Raw genomic sequence first — 25363 nt, forward strand, 5'->3', positions numbered from 1 at the left:
ATACACATGTAACTATAATCCAGCAGTTCCACTCCTAGAAATGAACTTTAAAAAAACAAGGTGGTCATGGTTGCATTATTCATATGGTCTAAAACTGGGGATAATCCAAATGTCTATCAGCACTAGAATGGAAAACGTGGCATATCTGTACAATAATACATTATACAGCAATGGAATAAACTACTACGACATGCAACAATACGGGTGAATCTTAGAAACCTAATGCTGAGAGGAAGAAGCTAGACATAAAAGAGTACATAAAGTAAAATTTCATTTGTAGAAGCTTAAAAACAAACAAAACTAATGATGACAGAGAAGTCAGAGTAATACATACTTCAGGAGAAGGGGGTGAGGTAGTTACTAACTGGGAATCTTGATCTGGATGGTGATTGTACAGATTTATAAATATATAAAAAGTCATTAAACCCAATTCAGGACACCTGGGTGGCTCAGTTGGTTAAAGGACTGCCTTTGGCTCAGGTCATGATCCTGGAGTCCCAGGATGGAGTCCGAATCGGGCTCCCTGCTCAGCGAGAAGTCTGCTTCTCCCTCTGCCCCTCTCCCCTCTCATGCCCTCTCTCATCCTCTCTCTCAAATAATAAAATCTTTAAAAAAAAATAAAAAATAAACCCAATTCAAAAACTGTCTATGGAGCACCTACTCTGTGCTGAGCGTTGACTGGGAACGTAGCTGCAAACACGGACTTTGTTATCATGGAAATCATAATCTGACAGAAGCCTGGGAAAAGCCCTACTTTTATGAGGTCAACATCATATATAGAAAGTATGCCTTCCCCCAAAATGTACTAGGTGCCTAGGTGCTGTCATTGCAGAAAGAGTAGATTAAGCCAGGATATGATCATCTTTAATTCACTTACCCATCATCGTAAATGTTTTCCCTGAGCCCGTCTGTCCACTGTAAAAATAAATGTTTTATACATTATTTTGACATATGAAACTTAAAAGACTACCCTCTTACTTTAATATGGCCTACTAGTGTATAAATTTTTCCCACAAAGATCTATTTTCTTTCTTTTTTAAAATTATATTAGGTAGGGATGCCTGCCTGGCTGTCGGTAGAGCGTGCAACTCTTGATCTCAGGGTCATGAGTTCAAGGCCCACATTGGGCATAGAGCTTACTTAAAAAAATAAAATAAATGGGGCCACCTGGGTGGCTCAGTCGGTTAAGCATCAGACTTTGGCTCAGGTCATGGTCTTAGGGTTCTGGGATTGAGCCCCCACCCAGGTTTTGGGCTCAGTGAGGAGTCGCCTCTCCCTCTCCCTTCTGTCCCCAACCCCCACCTCGTGCTTTCTGTCTCTCCCAAATAAATAAATAAAATCTTTAATTAAAAAAAAATTATATTAGGTGAGAAGTGAATGATTCATTATCTCTCTCTCTCTCTTATTCTACCACCAAGAACTACACTGTCAATTGTCTGGTAATGCTTCAGGATTATACAAACACAGCCATCAGAATTTTCATTTAATTTTTATTTACAAAACTGAAATGATGCTCTTCATACTGCTCTGCAATCTGTTTTGTCCTTTAATTTTATCTCGGATATTTTTCTAAGTCAGTAAATAGAGATCTACCTCATTATTTTTAATAGCTACATTGTATATTCCATGAATGTATAATTGATTTAACCAGAAACAACTGGACTTTTGTTTCCAACTTTTTCTATTCTAAATAAGTTAGCAATTCCTTTCCTAAATTCTGCCTTTAAAGATACTAAAATGTCTTCATTTAAAAATAAAGCAATTTTAGGGCACCTGGGTGGCTCAGTCGTTAAGCATCTGCCTTCAGCTCAGGTCAGGATCCCAGGGTCCTGGGATCGAGTCCCAGATTGGGCTCCCTGCTCGGCAGGAAGCCTGCTTCTCCCTCTCCCGCTCCCCCTGCTTGTGTTCCTGCTCTCGCTATCTCTCTCTCTGTCAAATAAATAAATAAAATCTTAAAAAAAAAATAAAATAAAATAAAATAAAAATAAAGCAATTTTAAAATTCCTTATGCTATAGGCCTGATTCTGTATGTAGTGTCATATCTTCTCCATTACCCCAAGAAACAAGAGTAACAAAAAATAAAAATAAAAATGCTTATGTTAAAGATAGATGTCAATCAGGGTGTCAAATGTCTTTAGCTTGGATTCACAGCACAAATATAAAAAAATTTTGAGATGCACCTGGGTGGCTCAGTCGGCTAAGGTCTGCCTTCAGCTCAGGTCATGATCCCAGGGTCCTGGGATTGAGCCCCGCATCAGGCTCCCTGTTCAGCGGGGAGTCTGCTTCTCCCTCTCCCTCTACCCCTCCCCCTGCTTGTACACACACACTTTCTCTGTCAAATGAATAAATAAAAATCTTTAAAAAAGTTTTTGAATTCATTTTTTGTTTAAATGCCCCAAAAGATAAAATAAAACAAACAAAAAAAACCCCCAGTATTGGGCGCCTGGGTGGCTCAGTTGGTTAAGCAACTGCCTTCGGCTCAGGTCATGATCCTGGAGTCCCGGGATTGAGTCCCACATCGGGCTCCCTGCTCAGTGGGGAGTCTGCTTCTCCCTCTGACCCTCCCCCCTCTCATGCTGTCTGTCTCCCATTCTCTCTCTCAGATAAATAAATAAAATCTTAAAAAAAAAACAAAAAAAAAACCCAGTATTGGGCGCCTGGGTGGCTCAGTTGGTTAAGCGACTGCCTTCAGCTCAGGTCATGATCCTGGAGTCCCTGGATCGAGTCCCGCATCGGGCTCCCTGCTTGGCAGGGAGTCTGCTTCTCCCTCTGACCCTCCCCCCTCTCATGTGCTCTCTCTCATTCTCTCTCTCTCAAATAAATAAATAAAATCTTTAAAAAAAAAAAAAAAAGAAAAAGAAAAAAAAAAAAAACCCCAGTATTATCTAGTTGTTTACCTCTTCCTTTTAGAAGTAGGAAAAAAAATTCTTTAGTAACTCAGAAAGAAAAATGGTTATTATTGAGTCCCCTACTTGAGAGTGATGGGGACACTATTAATAATTACCCTAGAATTGGGGCTGTTTTAGGTAAACTAGAAAGTATGTTCCCCAACCAATAAATCAAACACTCATTTCTCTCCAAGTGTTTCTCATTTCTACCTTCTTCTAGCAAAAGCAATTTTCATTAAGTTATTAATGAATATGCCACAAATTAAACATAATTAGTATGTTTACAAGGTCTTCAAAGATAACAGTTCTAAAGATAATATAATCTCTGCCAACTGTGGCTCTTATTTCAAATTCATTTTTGAACTTTACCATTCAAAATATTCTGTGAAAAAAAATATCTTTTTTCTCTTGAGAAGACAGATGAGAAAAGAGGTACCTGTCTCACTGCTAAAGAGAGAACATTTAGTTTTCCTGAACACAACTGAAAAGTAAGCATGAAAAGCAAAGGCAAACTTTCAAGGATGTATGTGCAATATGAGCCTAAAGTTTACACTTTTTAATGTGTTTTCTATTTTCTTGTGCGTTGAACCAATTATAGATGAACCAAGGGCACACACACACAAAGCATCAGCTGCTCAAATGTCTTATATAATTCACTACATTGCTAAAAAGCTCTAGTTCTAAATAAAATTTAAAAGTCTACTGCTAAGAAAAAAAAAATTACACTACAAATTATACTATTTATGAAATAAATCTGAAATGATACCAAAATTCACCTTGTATAATTGCCAAGGTCACAATGTTTTCTGGACCTCCACCTTACATTCCAACATTAAATCTATAGCAATATTTTAAGGCTGCCAACATTTAGAAATTCAGGAACATGACTCACTTTAAACATACATTTGGAAAATAATTTCGCAGTTTATCACAAGGTTAATCATAGACTTACCATATGGTCCGGCAATTGCATTCTTAGGGATTTACTCAAATGGTTTGAAAACTTATGTTCATACAAAAACCAATATTCAAACATTTGTAGCAATTTATTCATAATCATTAAAAACTGGAAGCAAGGGGCGCCTGGGTGGCTCAGATGGTTAAGCGTCTGACTTCGGCTCAGGTCATGATCCCAGGGTCCTGGGATCGAGTCCCACATCGGGCTCCCTGCTAGGCGGGGAGCCTGCTTCTCCCTCTGCCTCTGCCTCTCTCTCTCTGACTCTCATGAATAAATAAATAAAACATTTAAAAAAAAAAAAAAAACTGGAAGCAACTAAGATATCCTTTTACAAGGAAATGGATAAACAAATCATGATACATCCATATAATAAAATACTACGGAGAAAAAAAAAAGAGTAAGTTATTGATGCATGCAACAACACAGGCGAATCCTAAATGTATTTTTTACTAAGAGAAAGAAGGCAGATCCAAAAGGCTACATATTGTATGATTTCTTTTATATGGCACTCTGGGAAAGGTAGAACTATAGAAATGGAAAATATATTAGGGTACCCTGGATGTCAGGGGTTGGGGGAAGGGGGAGTGGCTGACTACAAGGGGGACAAACAGGGGAAACTTTTAAGGTGAAGGAACTGTCCTCTTCAGTGCTGGGGTGGTAAGTACGTGACCCTCTGCATCTGTCAAAACACTATACAACCGTACATCACAAAGGGTGAACTTTAAGGTATGCAAACTAAAAAAAACAAGCAAAACACATCAACCAGGATGTCAGCGGTCCCAGGATGGAATGCAGGTAATGACATTACAAGCGTGTGACATGAGTGCACTAAAGTGGGTGGGTAGCAAAAGCGCTGACCTAAGTAACTTTAGAAAAGGAGATTTTGACTGGAAATTGTAAGGATAAAAAATAAAAAGAACTGTACATCAATACTGTCCTCAGTAAATGTGTTTCTCACAGGGATACAGGATAACAATTCTGCAAGTTGTACATGGGGGTTGAACAAATAAGTGAAGGGATGATAGAAGGTGGGAGCCAGGGTTCTCACTGCCAGCAAGGGAAGTTACAGATAAACAAGAAAGAAAGGTTAGAATGAACCCATGTGGATTCTAAACCCTTGGATTAGAGTCAGATACATACGCATGAACTCGTGTTTAGCTTAACGCATGTACAAATGGATATATACAGAAACAATTACAGATACGCCTACAGACATGACTTAGTATATATGCATTTATTACCTAGCTGTCTGCCGAGAAGACCTAGAATCAAGGACACTCCAGTAGCAAGAAACACACCTAGTGCCCACATCTTGGTTTCTAAAAACCATTCTCCAATAAAAGGAACCAGGGCTCCTTGGCGAAATGGCTGAGTCTAGGTCTAGGACAGGGAAAATACAGATGAACCAGGAGCAGCCTGGAGCATCATAAAATAAGGACATGCTCAAGCAAAAGGATGTGACGTGTCAAGGGGACACAGAAACCCACCTCAAATAGTTCCCAATGGCCAGGCTAGGACAATATGAGCAATAAGATAAAAATAATATATTGGATTATAACTCCAAGTAGAATAAATGGGGGAGAAGAGACAAATCTTCCTCACAGAAGAATTCCAAATAATATAAGTAGATGTTCTCCTCTCCAGGAGGTGGGAGTTTAATCCCCTCCACCTTGACTATCCCGGTGGGGCCAATCCAATCACATGAATCTTTAAAATTAGGGAACTGTCCCAGCCATAGTCAGACGGAGATGTGACTGAGGAAGAAGAGTCAGAGGGTTGCATGTTGTTGGCTTCAAAGACAGAGAATGGGGGCTGTAGCCAAGCAATCTGAGTGGCCTCTAAAAGCTGGAAAAGGCAAGGAAATGGAATTCTCCCTTAAAGCCTCCAGAAAGGAACACAGCCCTGCCAACACTTTTATTGTAGCTCAGTGAGACTCGTGTCAGACTCTGGACTTACAGAACTGAAAAATAATAAATTCGTATTGTTTCAAGCCACTAAATTTGGGGTAATTGTTTACAGCAGCTATAGTAAGAAGCACTTACTATTGTACCCTTGTATAAGGACCCAGTCAGGAACTTACTATGCAAAGATGGTACCGTTATAACCGCTCATGCAAGATTCCACAATGCCCTTGGCCACAGCTGAGAACACGGACTCCTACAAACGTAAGCACCAAGCATTTTAACATTTCATAGAAATGAAAACATTTTTCCTAAACCAGATTCTAAAACAGAATAAAAATAACATGCTTAGATTTTTCAACCCCTGTGATAACATGAACATTGCAATCACTATAGAAAAAAAGCTAGGGGCGCCTGGGTGGCTCAGTTGGTTAAGCGACTGCCTTCGGCTCGGGTCATGATCCCGGAGTCCTGGGATCCAGTCCCGCATCGGGCTCCCGGCTCGGCGGGGAGCCTGCTTCTCCCTCTGACCCTCTCCCCTCTCATGCTGTCTCTCTCTCTCTCGCTCTCAAATAAATAAATAAAATCTTTAAAAAAAAAAAAGCAAGCTAAAACATCTAAGATGGGATAAAACATTAGACAGTTATGTCCATTAATCTCATATACAATTACAGATTTAAAGCTTACATCTACAATTTATAGAGAATTTTGTTCAGCACGTTGCACGCAAATATTATACTGGTATTAGCATCAAATACGTGGCCCTATATGTTCTTTGGTGCTTTTCTTACCAGCTTATACTAAAGAATCAATACCTGATTTTTATTTTAATTTTTACATATAAGTAGATGCAATCTTATCAACAGTGCAAGAATTCCTAAACCTACACTGTCTAATACCATGGCCATGAGCCACATGTGGCTACTGAGCACCTGAAACGTAGCTCGTCCAACTTGAGATGTATTGTTATGTATAAAATATACACCAGGTTTGGAAGACTGAGCGTGAATAAAAAGAATGGAAAATATCTCATTAATAATTTGCTTTATATTGATTACACATGGAAATGATATTTTGGATATATTGGGTTAAATAAAATATAGGATTAAAATTAAGTCTACCTGTTTTTTTTTACTTTTTTTTCAACATGGGTACTAGAAAATTTTAAATTATATATGTGACTAACTTTATATTTCCACTGACCAGCCATGTCCTAGATGAAAAGATCTAAATGTCTCACCAAAAATATCCATGTGTGTAAGGGAATAATCAAGATCTGTGATATTCAGTAGCCATTAGTCATATGTAGCTATTTAAATTCAAATTAATTAAAATTAAATAAAACATAAAGTCAGGTCCTTAGATGCATTAGCCACATTTCAAGTGCTCCATAGCCACGTGCAGTTAGCGTATCTGAGAAACTAAATTTTAGATTTTATTTAATCTTAATAAATTCAAACTTAAATAGCCACATGTGGCTAGAGGCTACTGTAATGGACAGCACAGATAATAGAATATTTCCCTCATTACAGAAAGTTCTAATGGATAGTGCTGACTAGATCTGAACTAAATTGTCCTTAATTAGAAAAGCAGTTACTGACATCACAGCAATCATAAACCTGCTACTCTCTACTATGGACTGAATCTTGGTGTCCTCCCCAAAATTCTTATGTTGAAACCCTAATCCCCAGTGTGATGGTATTTGGAGATGGGGCTTTTGGAAGATAATTAGATCATGAGGGTAAAGCCCATGTGATGGGAGTAGTGCCCTTCTAAAAGACAGGAGAGAATTTGCTTTCTCTCTTTCCCCACAGTGAGAAGGCAGCTGTCTAAAGCCAGGAAGCAGGTCCTTACCACACACTGGATCTTCTGGCCTGGATCTTAGAATTCCCAACCTCCAGAACAGTGAGAAATAAATGTTTGCTGTTTAAGCCACTCAGTTTTTGATATTTTTGTTATAGCAGTCACAATTAAGATCCTCTCCTTAAACTAGGAAGTTCAACTGTACTTATCAATCATCCAAGTGGCTCTGAAAAATACACTTCCACTAATCTCCATCACTGGATGGTGAGCGAAAGTAAAGCAGGCTTGTCATTCTGGTACAAAGTGTGATGAAGGAAGAAAAATAATTAAATTTAAAATATTTTAAAATATATTAAATCTAAAATATTTACATAATGTTTGAGTGTCCTTATCTGAAATCTATCAAACTAAAGAGACCAAAAATGAAATCCTCACAAATAACAGAATCTTATCCAAATGGAAAGTTAAGTTTCCAAAACTATCATTACCTGAGTGGTGTGCATGTCTGCGACATGATCAAATGTGAAGGTCTTGGGCTCAGGGTTGGAGTGAAGCCGGAGAGTGGTAGAGGAGAGCACAGATAAGCATAAGTTTTGCTCTCCATCAGCTGATCCAGAACCTTCTGTAGGTGGACGAATTCGCACAAAAACTTTGATGGCATCACCTTCATTACTGAAGACAAGAAATGTACCAGCCTAAGTTTACTGGAGAAAACTAAAAAAGAAGGAGTCTCATATTGTCTCTAATGTTTCCATACTGAGTTTCCCCAACAAAGCCCCAAGTCTCACATGACTTTACTGATTTACTTCACGATACTCATGTTCATAAGCTTTTATCTGAAATCAACTCAAAGAGAGTTGATTCCATGGCGCTCCAAGCATGTCTGCTTGTCTGATTTCCCTCTTAGTAGCAGTAATAAAATAAGTCACCCCAAGGGAGAATGATGTTACTGATTTCATCTTTTAGCCTAAAAGGTGAGAGGATGGAGGGAGGGTTGGGGAGGAAGTGTGATGTTTCCAGATTTCCAGGTAGCTGAGGACCAAGCTTAATTCTGAAAAAAGTACCCCTTACTACGCTAAATGGTTGTTTTAGGAATACCACATCCCTAATTCTTTTGGTTTCATCAACGAGATTTTTTTTCCTTACCTTGGTTGGTTAGACTGACAATTTGTCACAGTGCGTAACTCAGCTAGAAAAAAAGACAAGAAGTTATAACAGGCATTTAAAATTGTACTATAAAAATCTCATTCTTATCTAGGCTGGTCTTCTGTTGTTGACACTCCTCAGTCTCCTCAGCTCCCCGACCTCCTGACATCAGGACTTCCAGGGCCCAGGCTTGATCTTCCTTCTATTCTGTCTGCATCTACTCTGTTGGTGATGACATCCAAGCTCATGGTTTTAGATGCTAAGTATATGTTGATGAGTCCCAAATTTAAACCTCCCTGGACCACTCTCCTAAGCACCAGACTCTCACATCTAACAGCCTGTTTGACATATCCAGTTGGATGCCCAATGGGCAATGTCTCAAATTTAACATGTCCAAAACTGAACTCCTGATTACCCAACCCCCACCCCAAACATGCTTCTCCATCTCAATTAAGGACAACTCTATCTTTCTTTCTTTTCTTTTTTTAAGATTTATTTATTTATTTCAGAGAGAGCAAGAGAGAAAGAGAGAGACCATGCAAGGGGGAGGGACCGAGGGGGAGGGAGAGAAAGTCTTAAATGGACTCCTCGCTAAGCATGAAGCCCGATGCAGGGCTCAGTCTGAGGACCCTGAGATCACGACCTGAGCGGAAACCAAGAGTCAGACACTTAACTGACTGTGCCACCCAAGCGCCCTGACAATTCCATCTTTCTAGTTGCTCAGGCCAAAAACCTTGGAGCCATCCCTGACCCCTCTCTTTCTCATACTTCATATCCAACCTGTTAGCCAATCTTTGGCTCTACCTTCAAAATACATCCAGAATCCTACAACTTCTGGTCAAATCCACTGCTATGGAATCAAGCCAGCAACATCCCTCATTTGAATTATTACAACAGTCTCCCTGCTTCTCTTTCTCACTCCCTCATCCCCAGGATCCCACCTATTCTCAACCCAGAAGGTAGAATGATTCTGTTGAAAAAGAACCCGGAGATCAACTTCCAGCATGACCACATGAGGAACTCCAGTGACCCACTGCCCAGTAAAACTAGTGAAATAAAAAACAAAAACAACACTTAAAGTCTCTAGAAACAGCCATAAAGCAAACAGCCAAATGAAAAAACATCTAGTCAAGATCTATGAAAATTCCACAACAAAGGTGAGAGTCTATGGCAGTTGAGCCAAGGTCCCTCCCTTCCAGCTCAGCAAGCTGGCGACTCTACTCCAGACTGCACAGCCAGGAACACAGGGATCCTCCTCCCCTCCCCTCAGCTTCCATTGGGAGGGCTTTCTTCCCAGGAGCAGGTTATCAGTTTCTCATCCTGCCTCCAGCCGGCTGCCTGTTGCTGACGCTAAATCCTAAATAAATATGGTTGAGAGGTGGGGGTTCCCTTCTCCCACCCAGCCTCCACTCGTGGAATGAGGCTATACCTTGGATATAGGGTACTGAGAACACTGGGACCCTGATCACCCTGGTCTGGCTCACAAGGCAGTGGTTCTCCACTAGGAGAGGCAAGTCAAGGGGACCCCAGCTGCTACACACATACACACACACACACACACACACACACACACACACACATATACACACTCTCCTCCCCAACAAATAGCAACAGAGGTGTCGCTCAGAAAGAAGGCTGTCACTGTCCCCACCCCCAGCTCCAGAGTCTAGGCTCAGAGATTTTGCCTCAGGGGAGAAACAGACCCTAAAGCAGATTGCTCCAAAGGAGCTGACCTCATTTCCAACAGAGCATGGAGAAGTTCAAGCCTAATCACACACTCAAGAACAGTGAAGGTTGTGGTGAGAGGCCTTTAGGAGGTACAAACTAAACCGCAGGCCTATTAATTTACAGGAGAGAACTGGGGCATCAGACAGCTGGGAGCAGCTTTACTGGGGTCAAAACAAGTATCAAACACAGACCTCAGAAACTTTTCCTTCAAAGGGGCAAGAATCAGGGGTGCCTGGGTGGCTCAGTTGGTTAAGTGTCTGACTCTTGGTTTTGGCTCAGGTCATGATCTCAGGGTCGTGAGATCAAGCCCTAGCTGAGCGTGGAGCCTGCTTAAGATTCTCTCTTTTCCTCTCCCTCTACCTCTCCCCCCTTCATAAAAGGGGGGTGGGGAAGAATCTAATTAGATTAATTTGTAGGGCAATGTTCAGGCATTGTTCAAAACAGGGCAATCAGCTTATATTCCTAAAGTTTAAGAACTAAATGTGGTCAGGGAAAGAGAGAAAGAGATCCTCACCAAAACCACTGCCATCAGGGTAACTAGGGCATACCCAAAGCTGGACTTCTCTGAGGAGCAAGAGGCTTAACATTGTGAAAGGGAAAGATATGTCACTAAAATGATCCAGTCAGTAATTAAACAAACAAGCAAATAACAACTCCCAGAGGGTAGAGACCAGTATCCAAAGTTGCTATAATTTATTATCTAAGATGTCAAGTATCCAACAAAAAAATGCAAGGCATTCAAAGAAACAGGAAAGTATGAGCCATGAAGCAGGGGAAAAAAAGCTGGCAACAGAAATTGCCTATGATAGCATCCAGATGTTGGGAGACTTCAAATATAACCATTATAAACATGTTCACAGAACTGAAGGAAATCATAATTAAAGCATCAAAGAAAGGTATAATGACAATGTCCCACCAAACAGAGAATAGAGATAGACATTATTTTGAAAAATTGAAACTCTGCAGTTCAAAAAGTACAATAACTGAAATAAAAATTCACTAGAAGGACTCAACAGTGTATGTAAACTGGCAGAAGAAAAAATAAGCAAGCTCAAAGACAGATCAACAGAGACCATACAAGCCAAAGAACAGACAGAAAAAAAAGATGAAGGAAAGTGAAGCAAGCCTCAGAAAAATGTGGGATACCATCAAACACACCAATATGCATGTAATGGGGCGCACCAGAAGAAGAAAAAAGACAAACAGCAGAAAAAATTTCAAAGATATAATTACCAAAAACTTTCCAAATTCACTGAAAATTCACTCCAGGAAGTTCAATGAATTCCACAGAGGATAAACATAGAAATCCACAAAGAGACATCATGGTAAAAATGGTGAAGATCAAAGAGAAGGAAAACATTTTTTTTTTTAATTAAAGATTTTATCTATTTATTTGAGAGAGCAAGCATGAGTGGGGGAGAGGGAGAGGGAGAAGCAGACTCCCTGCTGAGCAGGAAGCCAACGAGGGGCTCCATCCCAGGACTCTGGGATCATGACCTGAGCTAATGGCAGACGCTTAACTGACTGAGCCATCCAGGTGCCCCAAGAGAAGGAGAAAATCATGAAAGCAGCAAGAGAAAAACAACTTGCTACTTACAAGAGAACCCAATTACATCAACAGCTGACTTCTCAGCATAAACAATGGAGGCCAGAAGGAATAAGGGAGAATTTGCTGCTTGCCCACCCACCTTTCAAGAAGGTGGTAAAGGAAGTCCTTCTGGTTCAAAGTAGGTGACCCCAGTTGGTAATCTGAATCCATATGAGAAATCAAAGAGCACCAGGGAAAGGTGATTATGTAATTATAAAAGATAGTAGAAATGCCTATTTTTTCCTCTCTTCTCTTAATTAATTTTTAAAGCTTTAGAATGCACATAATGTATTGTTTCTTTAAAATGTACATAATGGGGGTGCCTGGCTGGCTCAGTCGATACAGCATGTGACTCATGATCTCAGAGTTTTGAGTTTGAGCCCCAGATTGGTTGTAGAGATTACTTAAAAAATAAAATCTTAAAAAAAGCAAATAAAATAAAATGTACATAATGTATTGTTGGGTCTACAATATATAGGAATGTAATATACATACAAGGTGGGAAGGAGCAAAGCTGTACTGGCCTGAGGAAGTAACTAAAGTTGGTAAAGTAATATAGCAATGTATTTTTGGGTTTATAACATTATTAAATGTAATATGTTTAACAATATATCAAAAAAAAGGGGGTGAGAAGGAATAGAACTACATAGGAGTAATGTTTGTATCACTGGAATTAAGCTAGTATAAATCTGAAGCTGATTCTGATAAGATGAGCATGTTAAACCCTAGAGCAACCACTAGTAATAAAAAGAAAATCCAAAAAAGAAAGCAGAAAAGGAGGAACAGGGGAACACAAAAGATGTGAGACACATAGAAAACAAAAAGTAAAACGGCACATGTAAATCCAACTATACCAATAACATGTGAATGGATTAAATAATTAAAAGGCAGAGACTGACAGACTACTTGAGAAAACATGCTCCAACTATACAATACCTACAGGAAACACACTTTAGATTCAAAGATAAGAATACACTGGAAGTAAACGATGAAAAAAAGATATCTCACTCAAACAGCAACCACAAGAAGGCTGGAGTAGCTACACTGGTATTAGACAATACAGATTTTTAAAAACCACCAAAAAACACTGATAAAGAGATAAATGAGATAAAGAGGGACATTTTATAATGATACAAAGGTCAATCCTTCAGGATGATAATACAGATATAAAAATATATTCACCTAATTCCAGATCACCAAAATACACGAAGCGAAAATGGACAGAAAAGTAGGGAGAAATAGACAATTCAACAGTAACAGCTGGAGACTTTACTATGCCACTTTGAATAACGAAGAGATTGTAGTTGTTACTTAGGGCTGGTGGGAGATAGAGAGGTGGGAAGGAGGAGAGCTGAAGGTATGACATTTCTTTTGAGGTGATGAAAATGTTCTAATGGACAATGCTGATAGCTGCACATATCTGTGAATATACTAAAAACCATTTTACACTTTATATAGGTGAACTGTACAGTATCTGACTTACATCTCAATCAAGCTGTTAAAAAAATGTCAGATATCAGTACTAAATGCAATGAGAGATCTGGTTCTAGAGAAAAACAACTATAAAATAGATTATTGGGACACTGGATAAAAGTAAAATATGGACCGTGGATTAGATAACAGTACTATATCAATATAAAATTTCTTGACTTTGATCACTGCAATGTGATTAACCAACAGAATACACCTATTCGTAGAAATTACTCACTGAAGTATTTCGTGGTAAAGGTACCCATTTTACTCTCAAATGGCTCATAAAAAATAATATGTATACACACACACAATCGGGAGGATAAGGGAAGAGGGAGAGAGAATGATAAAGCAGATGTGGCAAAATGGAGAGTGGTTAATATGGGTAAAGGGTATTATGCAAGAATTTCTTGTACTACTCTCACAATTTTTCTATAACTTTAAATTATAGCAAAATTAAAAGCTATTAAAATAAGGATATGTGTGTATCATAGCAAGTCACTTCTCTGTTCAAAACTCTGCAGTGGTTGTCCATCTCAATCAGAGTAAAAGGCAAAGTTCCTACAACACCCTACAGGAACCTACATGGTCTAGTGCCCCTGCCTCCCCCTATGACCACCTCCACAACTCCTTGGAGTGTAACTTCCTATTACACTCCTTGTCCTTGTTCCACTACAACCAAACTAGATTTCCTGTTATTTCTAGAACAAGTCACACTTCGGGACCTTTACGCATGAGATGGTACACATGCTATACCTTCTGCCTAGAACACTTCTTTGGGCATTTACTTAAGTATTGTCTTCTCAATAAGGCATTCCATGACCTCACATTATGGGAAACACCAGCTTATCTCCCCACCCACCCACCTGTCTATCACTCTAACTCCTTTCCTTGGCCTTTCCCTCAAAGGACTTACTGCCATCATAATAGATGTTAATTTACTCTCTTTCTCTTCCAAATTAACTGTAAGGCATTGTCTAAAGCAGTGCCTGACACACAGTGAACACTCAGTAAATATCTCTGAATGAACTAATACTAACACATCAGTAAAAAAAAAAAAAAAAACTTAATTTCTATTCTTTCTATTGTTTATTTCTATTCTTCATTTCATAGCACAGAAGCTCAAAGTAAATTTTCACCACAGAACGACTGTTCTGGAAACTACCCTTTCTATACCCTCAAGCAAATGAACGTCTGTGAAGTGGAAAATAGACCAGATTACCCAATTCCCCACCTGCCCTTCACAGTTTCTACAAGAGTTGGCATCAAAGAAACAGTCCCTCTGTACCTTTATCAAAAATTTAAAAAAATGAGAATGCCGTAATACGATAAAAGCTGAAGTCTGATCCTTATGAAGAACTGGGGAAAGAGGAAAACAAAGATTAGAATAGATGATGTGAGCAGGAGTCACATATCCTGACAGCAGAAAAGGTACGCAAAAAATACAAAGGCATAGGTCAGGCAAGTATTCAGACAGTTTTGGAGGTTGTGGGGGAGGCAGTTCAAAACAGGCATCTACACGTCAGCTATCTAAAGGCACTGTACCATGCTATGGGGGGCGCCTGGGTGGCTCGGTCGGTTAAGCGTCTGCTTTTGGCTCAGGTCGTGATCTCAGGGTCCTGGGATGGAGCCCTGAGTCAGGTTCCCTGCTCAGCGGGGAGTCTGCTTCTCCTTCTGCGTCTGCCCCTTCCCCCAGCTCGTGTTTGCTCTGTCTCATAAATAAATGAAAAAAATCTTTAAAAGTTAAAAGAAAATAAAGGCAGTGTACCACACTAAAAGCAGGCAACCTTTAATTCTATACAAATGATGAAGTCATCTCTTTATCACTGCTATGGTATGAATGTTTTTGTCTCCCCAAAATTCGTATGGTGAAATCCTAACCCCCTGGGTGGGGGCCCCTGGTAAGTGATTAGGTCTTGAAGTCAGGGCCCTCGTGATTGACACTGGTGTCCTTATAAAAGACACCCTAGGCAGCTCTTCCCTTCCACCATGTGAGTTGATAGCAAAAAGAGTGACTCAGTGAGGAAGTGGGCCCTCACCAGACACCAAATATGCAGACACAATGATCTTAGACTTTCCAGACTCCAGAACTGTGAGAAATAAATGTCCACTGTTTAAAAGCCACCAGTTTGGGGGCGCCTGGGTGGCTCAGTCGTTAAGCGTCTGCCTTCGGCTCAGGTCATGGTCCCAGGATCCTGGGATCGAGCCCCGCATCCGGCTCCCTGCTCGGCGGGAAGCCTGCTTCTCCCTCTCCCACTCCCCCTGCTTGTGTTCCCTCTCGCTGTGCCTCTCTGTGAAATAAAGAAATAAAATCTTTAAAAAAAATAAAAATAAAAATAAATAAAAATAAAAAAAAAAATAAAAGCCACCAGTTTGTTATTTTTGTTAGAGCAGCCCAGACTAAGACAACTATCATCTACCATAACCATGAATCCTCAAGATGATGGCAGAAGACACTATACATCAGTTTGGTTTTTTTTAACCACTTAAAATTGAAAGGTTCAAGCCACCATACATGTTAACATTAGTAATAAAATCAGGATTTGAGGAGCTAGGCAGGAGCATAGTGGGGAAAAAAATGACACGACCCTAAATTGTAGTTTTGGCCCTTCTTCATGCCAATAGACTGATTTTAAACTTGTTTCTACTTTTTATGCTTCCTCAGATACAGATTTTTTCTTTTTTCTGTCCTGGAATAAAACTGAATTTATTACAGTAAGGCTTTCCTTACTAGGACAGTCTAGAACTAAAGGACTAATTTACTTCAGACCAACCCTCCTGCCTGAAAGCAACTATAAAAGCAGAAAAAGTATAAAAAACATCTACTTGGAGGCACTGGAGACCTGCCAAGGCAATCAGCAAATACAGAGCCAAAACCCCAGAGAGGACGGAAGTCCAGAGGTGTGAGCACAGCATCTGAGGCCGCTCTTTCCTAGGAGGAAATTACTGATTCTGCAAGCTGCAGCTAAGAGGCTGAGATTTTGAGCAGAGTTTTGAATAGACTCACAGATTAGAGGAGCAAAATTTGGGGTTCAGTGCCCTATTAAATGCCCATGCTTTCAAATGGGAGGCTGAAAGGCCACACTCTAGGTGTAAAGATGAACCAGATATAGGCCCAGACAGAGACTGGATTTACTGCCGTCTTAAGTAGCCAGGAAACTGGGAAAAAACACGCAACAAGTTTCAGACACTGGACAACAGACAGCACAGTAAAGTGACCCTGAGAGCGGGAAACAAAGGCAGCGAGCCCTTTAATTGCCCCAGCTCAACTGCCTAGAGTTTCAAGTCTGAAGTGTAGGGAGGGGAGTCCATATAGCGTCTGGTGGTCTAGTCGAGTTGAGAAGATGCTGGATGAACACCTGTTACAACTTTTCTGTACACCTAAAATTACTCCAAAATGAAATGTTTATTAAAGAAAAGAAAAAAGCCAAGTTAGTAAGCCAATAGTGAGATAAAGTGAAACAAAAAATTACACAGAGGTAGATAGTTCTGGCATTAAGCCTAATTGAGTTCTGAGGCAATGCTGTCACTGAGAAATGCTGCCATGCGAACCCAGGCATTCAGGATCCAGAGCGCACATTCTTAACCACCTCAGTGCACTGTATCTTAAGCAAAGTTTAAACAGAATATAAAAATTTGGGGGCATCTGGGTGGCTCAGTCAGTTAAGCATCTGCCTTCGGCTCAGGTCATGATCCCAGGGTCCTGGGATTGAGTCCCATGCCGGGCTCCCTGCTCAGCGGGAAGCCTGCTTCTCCTTTTCCTCCCCACTCATGCTCTCTCTCTCGTTATCTCTGTGGCTATCTCTGTCTCTCCTCTCTCTCAAATAAATTCAATCTTTAAAATAAATAAATAAACAGAATATAAAAATTTATCACATGGCTGCCGTCAAAGGTTGACACAACAAGGGTCCCTCGTAGGCACTCACTAAAATTCTTTTAGCTCTGAGGTCCTCAATACATCTACCTTAAAATATGTTGAAGAATACTTACAGCAGCTTTATTCATAATAGCCCACCTAGAAACCCAAATGTACATCAAAAGAATAAACAAATTGTGGCATACTGACAGGATGGAACACTAAATGGCAATGTAAGAGAATTAACTGCTGCCACAGACAACAGATAAACAGTGCTCAGACATAATGTTCAGTAAAAAGCCAGAACAAAAAGAATAAATACTGTACCATTTACATGAAGTTCAAGGATAGGCAAAACTAGTCAGTGGTGATAGAAATCAGTGTAGCTGTTAACTACACTGTAGTTAACAGTGTAGTTGTCAACTAGGAAGGATCACAGGGAACTTTCTGGGGCATAGGAACCATTCTTTCTTGATCTTGGTGGCAGTGACAACTGTATTCTTATGTAAAAATTTATCACATAGTAGTCTTAAGATTTGTGTCCTTTGCTGTATATATATTAATCCTCAACAAAACAGTAAATCTTTTTTAAAATGGTCTTCCTGCTGTAAAACAAACAAACAAACCAACCAACCCATAAGATACTTTATTCTGCAATCCAGATAAATACCTATGGATCATTTGACCAAATATGATTAAGTTCAGAAAGGGAATCTTAAACTCAGTTTCATTGGGATTGTACTTCACATTCTCATTTCTCTGATTTCAGTCAGCAACCCATGTTGCTAATAGTGTCACAAAAAATAACCTTCATCGGCACAAAAGTTGTGGACAGCACTGGGTGAGTTCCCCAATTCATGCTCCAGATCTCTGGACTGCTGGGAATGCAAGGAGCTCGAACCCGGGATGTCATCAACCTCAAGGTTGCTAACAGACTACAAGGAACAGAAGAGTTCCCCATGGAAATCACCATTTTCACACAGGGGAGTTGTCAATATCCTTGTTCCCATCACTTCTAGAAAGTGATGTACATAGACAGGACAGAGTCCTTTAATAGACAGTGACATACGTCACTTTCCATTATGTAAGCAGATGCTCTAATTATATCACACGTATCAATTGTCTTGTTTGAGTCCAGATTTACAGAACAAATACTGTGGTTGTGCAGGAAGCCCAACAAACATTTCAGTCCAAAAACGTACCAATTTGTGTGCTACTATTCCCTGAATCCTGAAAAAACGGCGACAGAAGAGAAACATTTTAGATGGAAAAAGAGCACAATGAGTAGGCAGTGAATGGTGTGATGACCTAGAAAGTTCAGGAAACAACAAAGACATCAGAAGACAATTACAATTGACAGCTTGAAGGATTAACGTTGTTGGAAGTCTCGTCAAAGCCCCAAACTTCAGTTTCTCCAATCTTCTAACATAGGCCTCTCCTCATTGCCATTTATACCATTCACCGAGATCTATCGAATTAGCTCAAAATCAGCTTTAAAAAACAAGACTCCTTGTTTTAGGATTAGGCAATGTAAGAGATGGGGCACGTACACAAGAACGGCAGAGGACCAAGAAATTAGTGAAAATTGGAGGGTTTAACAAAAGCAAAAACTGGCAGTGCTCCTCTCCAAGAAAACAGGAAGAAACCGAACGGGTCCCCTTGAGAAGAAAATAGGGATTTGTGATAACCCAGGGCTTATCTAAAGAGATTCTACAGCAGGCCCTTCAGAAGAGAAAGACGTGCTTGGAACATGAGTAAGTTCTCCCCTTCAGGATAGTCAGTAATGTGGAAATACGCAGAAGGCGGTGAGAGTCAGAAGGAGGTGAGAACCTCAGGCAAGGGTACGTAGAGGCAGCCCCAGTCGCAGAACAGAGAACCGGAAGGAAGAAACCAGCAGGTTGCTGGGCGCCAAGCTCCTGGAGGATTGGGCTCTCCGGTTCACTGCTCAGCCCAAGCGCCTAGAACTGTGCCTGGCTCGTGGCGCACGCCCAATACACAGATAGAAGGGAAGACAGCTGTTGCAGCCGCGTATTGTCTGTCTGAGGGACAGAGAGGTCCCAAACGCCCGGCGCCGCTCAGTCCACTCCTGCCCTTCACGCCCAGCCGGGAACTCTGGGCGGGGAGGGCCGTCCTTCACTGCTGTATTTGGGGGCGGGGATGGGGTCACGAAGCCGGGGCTCCTTACTTACTTTTGCAGCCGGGCGCCATGGCGCCCTCACCCCCGGATCCCAAAACCAAGGCAGCGGATACCCCCACCTCCAGCCGCGCGGCGCGCCGGGATTCCGCACGCTCAAGATGGCCGCAAATTTGAATTTGGCGCTCGGGTCGGACGTTGACGCCAGCAAGGAGGCCGCCATGTTGCCCGGCCTCTGGCTAGGGGACGGGGGCGACGTGACGTCACGAGTAGGCGCCGTCGCCAATGTACCATTTCCAGGGGGCACCGGAAACCTGTTTTTCCCGGGAGCAGCTATGAGCAAGCGGAACCAGGTTTCGTACGTGCGGCCAGCCGAACCGGCGTTCCTGGCTCGCTTCAAGGAACAGGTCGGCTACAGGGAAGGGCCTACCGTGGAAACCAAGGTGAGCCCAGGCCAGTCGCGTTACCTCAGAAATGCGGGCTACCCTGCCACTTCCGGCTTCTGCCTTGGAGGCCAGGCACTGACGGGTCCCCTCTCTCACCTGCGCCCAGTCGGGAGTCTGGATGGGCCTCAGCCACCAGGCTGGTCCTCTTCAAACAACTACAGCCTCGTATGCCCAGGAAGCTATTTGTCGTTTTTCGTAGTGCTGTTGTGTTCTTGAAAACGACCTGACGCCGGTAGAGCGCTTCGTCCTTGGTAGATGGTTAAGAAAGATCACTTTCCTCTCTCGTCTTATTTGCTTATCCCAAAACCTATAGTTAGCAGGATGAGTGGTAGCTTAGTCCCGTTTTCCAGATAAAGAAACTGAGGCCACTTGATCAAATGACCTGATGTCCTAGGCCTGGAGTCTGGAGCATCTTTGGAAGAATGCCCTAGATCTGTTTTTATGCTTTGTTGTTTACCGCTCCCCCCGTCCCCCCAAAAAAAACTTGTTTAAGAATATCCTGGATCTAAATAGAAGAAGAGCTTCAGGAAAGAACAACACCTGAATAGTTTAGAGATGAGAATCAGTGGGAATCAGTCTGAGCCCTCCCAGGGGCTAACTGGTTCACACCAAAACCTGCCCTGCTTCTTTCAATAGGAAGAGACTGTTATGCTTAGGGATTGTGTGGAGAAATAAAGACTTCATTTAGCACTCTATGTCTAGTACTTTCACTAATACCCACTCCTCACGTCACTTAGAGCTTAGGAAAGGAAACGAGATTGACTTGTGTGAAATTACTCAATCCAGTGTGTATGTGCTAAATCCAGGCATTGCGCCAGGCTTTGAAGGGACAAAGAGATGGATCTCCAAAATACCATATTCTTTTATAACCTTCCTGCCTGCCTGATCTCTGCCTTCACAGGTTACACCTCTGTGAACCTCTTCAAAACTCCTCCAATTACTTTTCCTCTTGTTTTTCTCTTCACTTTGTCCGTATCTGAGATATTCATCATTTTGCATTGCAACTACTTGCTCTTCTGTGTATCACGACCACTAAATCAAACTAAGTTAGTATCTTAATCTTTCTGTATTTTCCCAGCACCTGGCACAGTGCCTGGCACCAGGTAGCAGGTGACCATTTGTATTGACTGTGCTTATTTATCAGGCAAGGCTTCATGGACGAAGGGATACTTAGAATCTTGAGCATGGGTAGGACAGCAGGTAGAGATGGAAGGAAAGGTGGATAAAGGTGTAAAGATGGTGAGTCAACGGGGCGCCTGGCAGGCTCAGTCAGTGGAACATGTGACTCTTCATCTCAGGGTTGTAGGTTCGAGCTCCACATCGGGTGTTAGAGATTGCTTAAAAACAAAATCTTAAAAAGAAAGAAAAAAAAGATGATGAGTCATGGACTCTATGTAGAGGTGATTGAGGAATTGTTGGAGGGGAGGCCACATGGCCTGTTCAGTAGGCAACAAGGAGCCATTTTTGGTTAGATAACATGATCAGGGAGTGACAGATTCCCCCAGGACCAAAAACAGTGATAATGACAAAGAGGATGAGATTTGAGGAAATAGACATGGATTTAGCAATGAGAATACGAGACCTAATTTTATAGTTTGCTTGAGGTCCTTGTGATGATCATGTGTACATAATTAACACCTTGAAGATTCTAGCTTGGAATGCTGTTTTAGAAGAACTTGGGGTGGGGATAGATGCTTTCCAATTCATACTAATGATTTAGACTGACTGACTTAATTAAGAGACTTCCGTAGAGGGATACCCTGTGTCTGTGTGAGAAACCAACTGCACTCTTAATCAGGTTGGCAGTATAACCATCGTTCTAGTCATGTGTTAACAAAAAGAAGTGTTTCATGGGAAATCATTATATAATTGAGCTAAATTACCTTATTCACCTTCTTGAGAGTTAATTCAGGAGTGGCTTTGAGCAGCCACTGTTTCTTTGACTGTTTCTTATTTTCTGGGCAGTCGTGTAAACAAAAAGGATCAGAACTAATGATTCTCAAGCTAATGAACACCAGGAATTTTTTTTTTTAAGATTTTATTTTTAAGTAATCTCTACTGTGGGGCTTGAACTCACAACCCCAAGATCAAGAGTCACATGCTCTACCAACCAACTGAGCCAGCCAGGCGCCCCAGGAATTATTTTATTTCACTTTCCCATTTCCTTGGTGAAAAATACTTATAATTACCTACTAGTTTGTGGTCACTTATTGGAATCTTCGTCTTATTGGGGAAAAAACAGGCAAAACTAATGAGTAATCAGTGAACTAACATCGATATTATTAAAGAGAATGCACTTGTGTCAAGTGATTAAGACAAAATGAACGAATGTGCCTGTGAGTGACTTGCCAGCCAGGGCTTTAGGTAGTTCATCATTTTTCATCCTATTAGTCATTCATGAATAGATCAACAAATACTCCTTGAGTCCCTGATGTTTGCCAGGCTCTGTGCCTCTAGATACAGAGATGAAACACATAGTACCTCAAAGGAGCTACCTAGTGGAACCAGATAGAAAAATATGGATAACTCAGTATGGCACATGCTCCCTGTGAGCTATGCACAGTGTGAGAAAGATGAGGCGACATTAGGAAAGTACTTCTAAAGAATCTAAGTCTTAGAAGGCAGCTAGAGTAGGTGTGGACCAGGGGCAGTGGGGCTTTCTAGGCACTGGGAACTTGTTCAGAGACAAGGGAGGCAAAGGAGCTAATATGTTCAGGGATCTGCAATCCGCCAACCTGGCTGGAATCCAGAGGTCATGAGTGTGGTATAGGATAAACCTGTGTTCATGGGCCAGATCCTGGAGGGCTCTGTTGCCCTGTTTGGGAGACAAGGAAGGCTTTGTGAGAGGTGGAGTAAAAAGTTATTTGAATAATGTGTGGTGGGTATACTGCCTTTCAACCCAGCAATTCCACATCCAGGAATTTATCTTACATATGAGTTCACAAAAGTGAACAAAAACAAGTACACAGTAGAAAAAAGTAAACAAAAATATGTGCATAGTGGAAAAAAACTAGAAACAACCAAAATTTTTACAGGGTACTGGCCAAATAAACCATGAGATGACCACATATACCGTTAAATACTAGGCAGTGATTTTTAAGATAGATAATTCCAGGGACACCTGTGTGGCTCAGTCGGGGTTAAGCATCTGCCTTCGGTTCAGGTCATGATCCCCAAGGTCGTGGGATCGAGTTCCGCGTTGGGCTCCTTGCTCAGCAGGGAGTCTGCTTCTCCCTCTGCCTGCCGCGCCCCCTGCTTGTGTGCTCGCTCGCTCTCTCTGACAAATAAATAAAATCCTTAAACAAAATCTTTAAAATAGATAATTCCAAAGTAATAGATAATTCCAAGGTATTATACAAAGATACTTTTTGAGTAAAAAAGTTGGAGAGGGACTTCTTTAGTATCTGACATTTTTTGAAACTCTGAATCAACTGGCCAAAGGTTACCACTTGTTACATGTATATATGGAATACATGGTTTGTGTTGGTGTTCTCTGTACTTTTTTATGTTTGGGAACTTTCATAGAGAAAAGAAAGCAAGTCACATAGTATGATGTACAGTATCCTGTTTGTACACAGAATGGTTTCTATACTTCCATGTTTTTATACACTTAGAAAACAGCTGATAGGATGCCCACCAAACTGAAGCCATTGGAAGGGAGGAGAGATCATCAGAAGTGGGAAAAAGACTACCTTTTACTTGCTGCTTTCTATACTTTGGAGTTGATTATTTTTTTTGTCAGGCTTTGAGAGGCGATGGAAGTGAAAACAGTTGATGAAGAGCAGAGAGAACGGATGCGGTTCAGCATGCCCTGAGGAGGCTGGGCATGCTGGCGGTCCATGAAGCAGAGGCCCCTGACCCTGGGAACTGCAGTCTGGGGTCCTGCTGAGAAAGAAATGAATCCCTTTGGGTCGGCACTGCAGGGTAACTGGCAGGTAGACCTCTTCCCGAGTGTGGCAAGGTTAGGCCCTTAAGAGTTACTTGAAAATTCTTTGCCAAATATATTTAGTGAATCAAGTTACCCTTGTCACTTAGTCATCACAGTGTCTTACAGAGACAACAGTTGTATTTGGTTCAAGGTCAGCAGCCTCCATATTGTGTTTGTGTTTTCTCCTAGAGAATCCAGCCTCAGCTCCCAGATGAAGATGGTGATCACAGTGACAAAGAAGATGAACAGCCCCAAGTGGTGGTTTTAAAAAAGGGAGACCTGTCAGTTGAAGAAGTCATGAAAATTAAAGCAGAAATAAAGGCTGCCAAAGCAGGTATGTCTGAAAGTAATCTGGTTTTTCTAACAGTATAGGGAGCCTGGAATATGAAATTGTCTTATGTAATAGTATGGTATGTTTGAAGGAGACAGTCCTTGGTTCAAACTTTGGTTTTAACACGCACCAGATACGTGATCTTGAACAAGTCATTTCACCTCCCAGCCTCAGCTACCTCATCAGTCTGTGGGGACTATAATGGTACCTACCTTACTGGGTTGTTATGAGGATTAAGTACAAATTTAAATAAAAACATCCTGTTAAAAAAAAAATAGGTGGTTAGTTTTACAAATTAGTCAACAGAGGTGTATTTAATCAGTGCCTGAAACGTGATATGCTACATGGTATAGTTTTCATTTTTCCTGAATATTTATTACATTGCTTTGAGGAAAAATCCTGGAGTTCCAAACAATCACTTTTCATAATACTTAAAAATACAGCCTGACTGTAATTATTTGGGGACTGGCAATATGATGGAGTACTTCAGGAAGTGAGTTTTTATTAAGGGACTACATGTCTTGTGGGTGTAGCTAGAAACAGTGGAGAAGACCAGACTGAATTGACTTAGAACATCCTTCATTATCATCTGAGATCTTCTTGCCATTTGAGTCTCTAATAAAGACAAAATGAGAGAAGAAAGTTCTTTAACTTTGTTTTTGCTGCAGATGAAGAACCGGCTATAGTTGATGGAAGAATCATGTATCGAAAACCAGTCAAACGTTCCTCGGATGAAAAATATTCAGGTTTAACAGCAAGCTCAAAAAAGAGGAAGGCAAATGAAGGTGAAATAAATAAGCAGGACTCAGTTAAAAAGAACTCACAAAAGCAAATCAAAAACAGTTGCCTCCTTTCTTTTGACAATGACGATGAAACTGAGTAAGTGTAAATATTTTGGACTTAGTCACCCTTAAGAGTATATGGGGTGTTTTTTAAAGTGACACTTTTTTTTTCTATTTAAAGATAATACAAATTCATTATAGAAAATTCAGAAAAAATTTAGTATGATAAAAATTTTGTCTATCAATACCCCTTTGACATGAGGCGAACTCTGTAGATATTAACTACTATTAACATTTTGGAACTCCCACTTGTGGGGTATGTATTTTTTAAACAAAATTGAGATTATATTGCATATGTTTTCTGTCCTGCTTTTCACATGACATATTCTGAGCATTTTTCCAGA

The 25363-nt window shown here is 40.9% G+C and overlaps 2 protein-coding genes across 2 annotated transcripts in view; one reads left to right on the forward strand and one right to left on the reverse strand.

Annotated features, from left to right (window-relative positions):
- KIF15 (kinesin family member 15) overlaps nucleotides 1–19661 on the reverse strand; it is a 68262-nt gene extending 48601 nt beyond the window's left edge. The window contains exons 1-5 of the mRNA XM_036095870.2: nucleotides 19528–19661; nucleotides 8697–8739; nucleotides 8039–8222; nucleotides 5927–6003; nucleotides 878–915 (exon numbers count right to left, since the gene is read on the reverse strand). Of these exons, the coding sequence (XP_035951763.1) occupies nucleotides 878–915; nucleotides 5927–6003; nucleotides 8039–8222; nucleotides 8697–8739; nucleotides 19528–19546 (361 nt within the window). The 5' untranslated portion in view covers nucleotides 19547–19661. The remainder of the gene's footprint in view (nucleotides 1–877; nucleotides 916–5926; nucleotides 6004–8038; nucleotides 8223–8696; nucleotides 8740–19527) is intronic.
- Nucleotides 19662–19734: 73 nt separating this feature from the next.
- KIAA1143 (KIAA1143 ortholog) lies at nucleotides 19735–25357 on the forward strand. The gene is made up of 3 exons (XM_036095879.2): nucleotides 19735–19915; nucleotides 24036–24180; nucleotides 24846–25357. The coding sequence occupies exons 1-3, from the start codon at nucleotides 19808–19810 to the stop codon at nucleotides 25058–25060; spliced, it is 468 nt and encodes a 155-aa protein (XP_035951772.1). The 5' UTR covers nucleotides 19735–19807; the 3' UTR covers nucleotides 25061–25357.
- The last annotated feature ends 6 nt before the right edge of the window (nucleotides 25358–25363 follow it).

Source organism: Halichoerus grypus, chromosome 1 (genome assembly GCF_964656455.1).
Source record: "Halichoerus grypus chromosome 1, mHalGry1.hap1.1, whole genome shotgun sequence".
NCBI classification, from domain to species: domain Eukaryota; kingdom Metazoa; phylum Chordata; class Mammalia; order Carnivora; family Phocidae; genus Halichoerus; species Halichoerus grypus.

Coding starts and splice junctions, on each gene's coding strand:
- KIAA1143 (XM_036095879.2), top strand. CDS start 19,808: ATGAGCAAGCGGAACCAGGTTTCGTACGTGCGGCCAGCCGAACCGGCG. Junction 19,916..24,035: donor GGCCTACCGTGGAAACCAAG/GTGAGCCCAGGC, acceptor GTTTTCTCCTAG/AGAATCCAGCCTCAGCTCCC. Junction 24,181..24,845: donor AATAAAGGCTGCCAAAGCAG/GTATGTCTGAAA, acceptor TTTTTGCTGCAG/ATGAAGAACCGGCTATAGTT.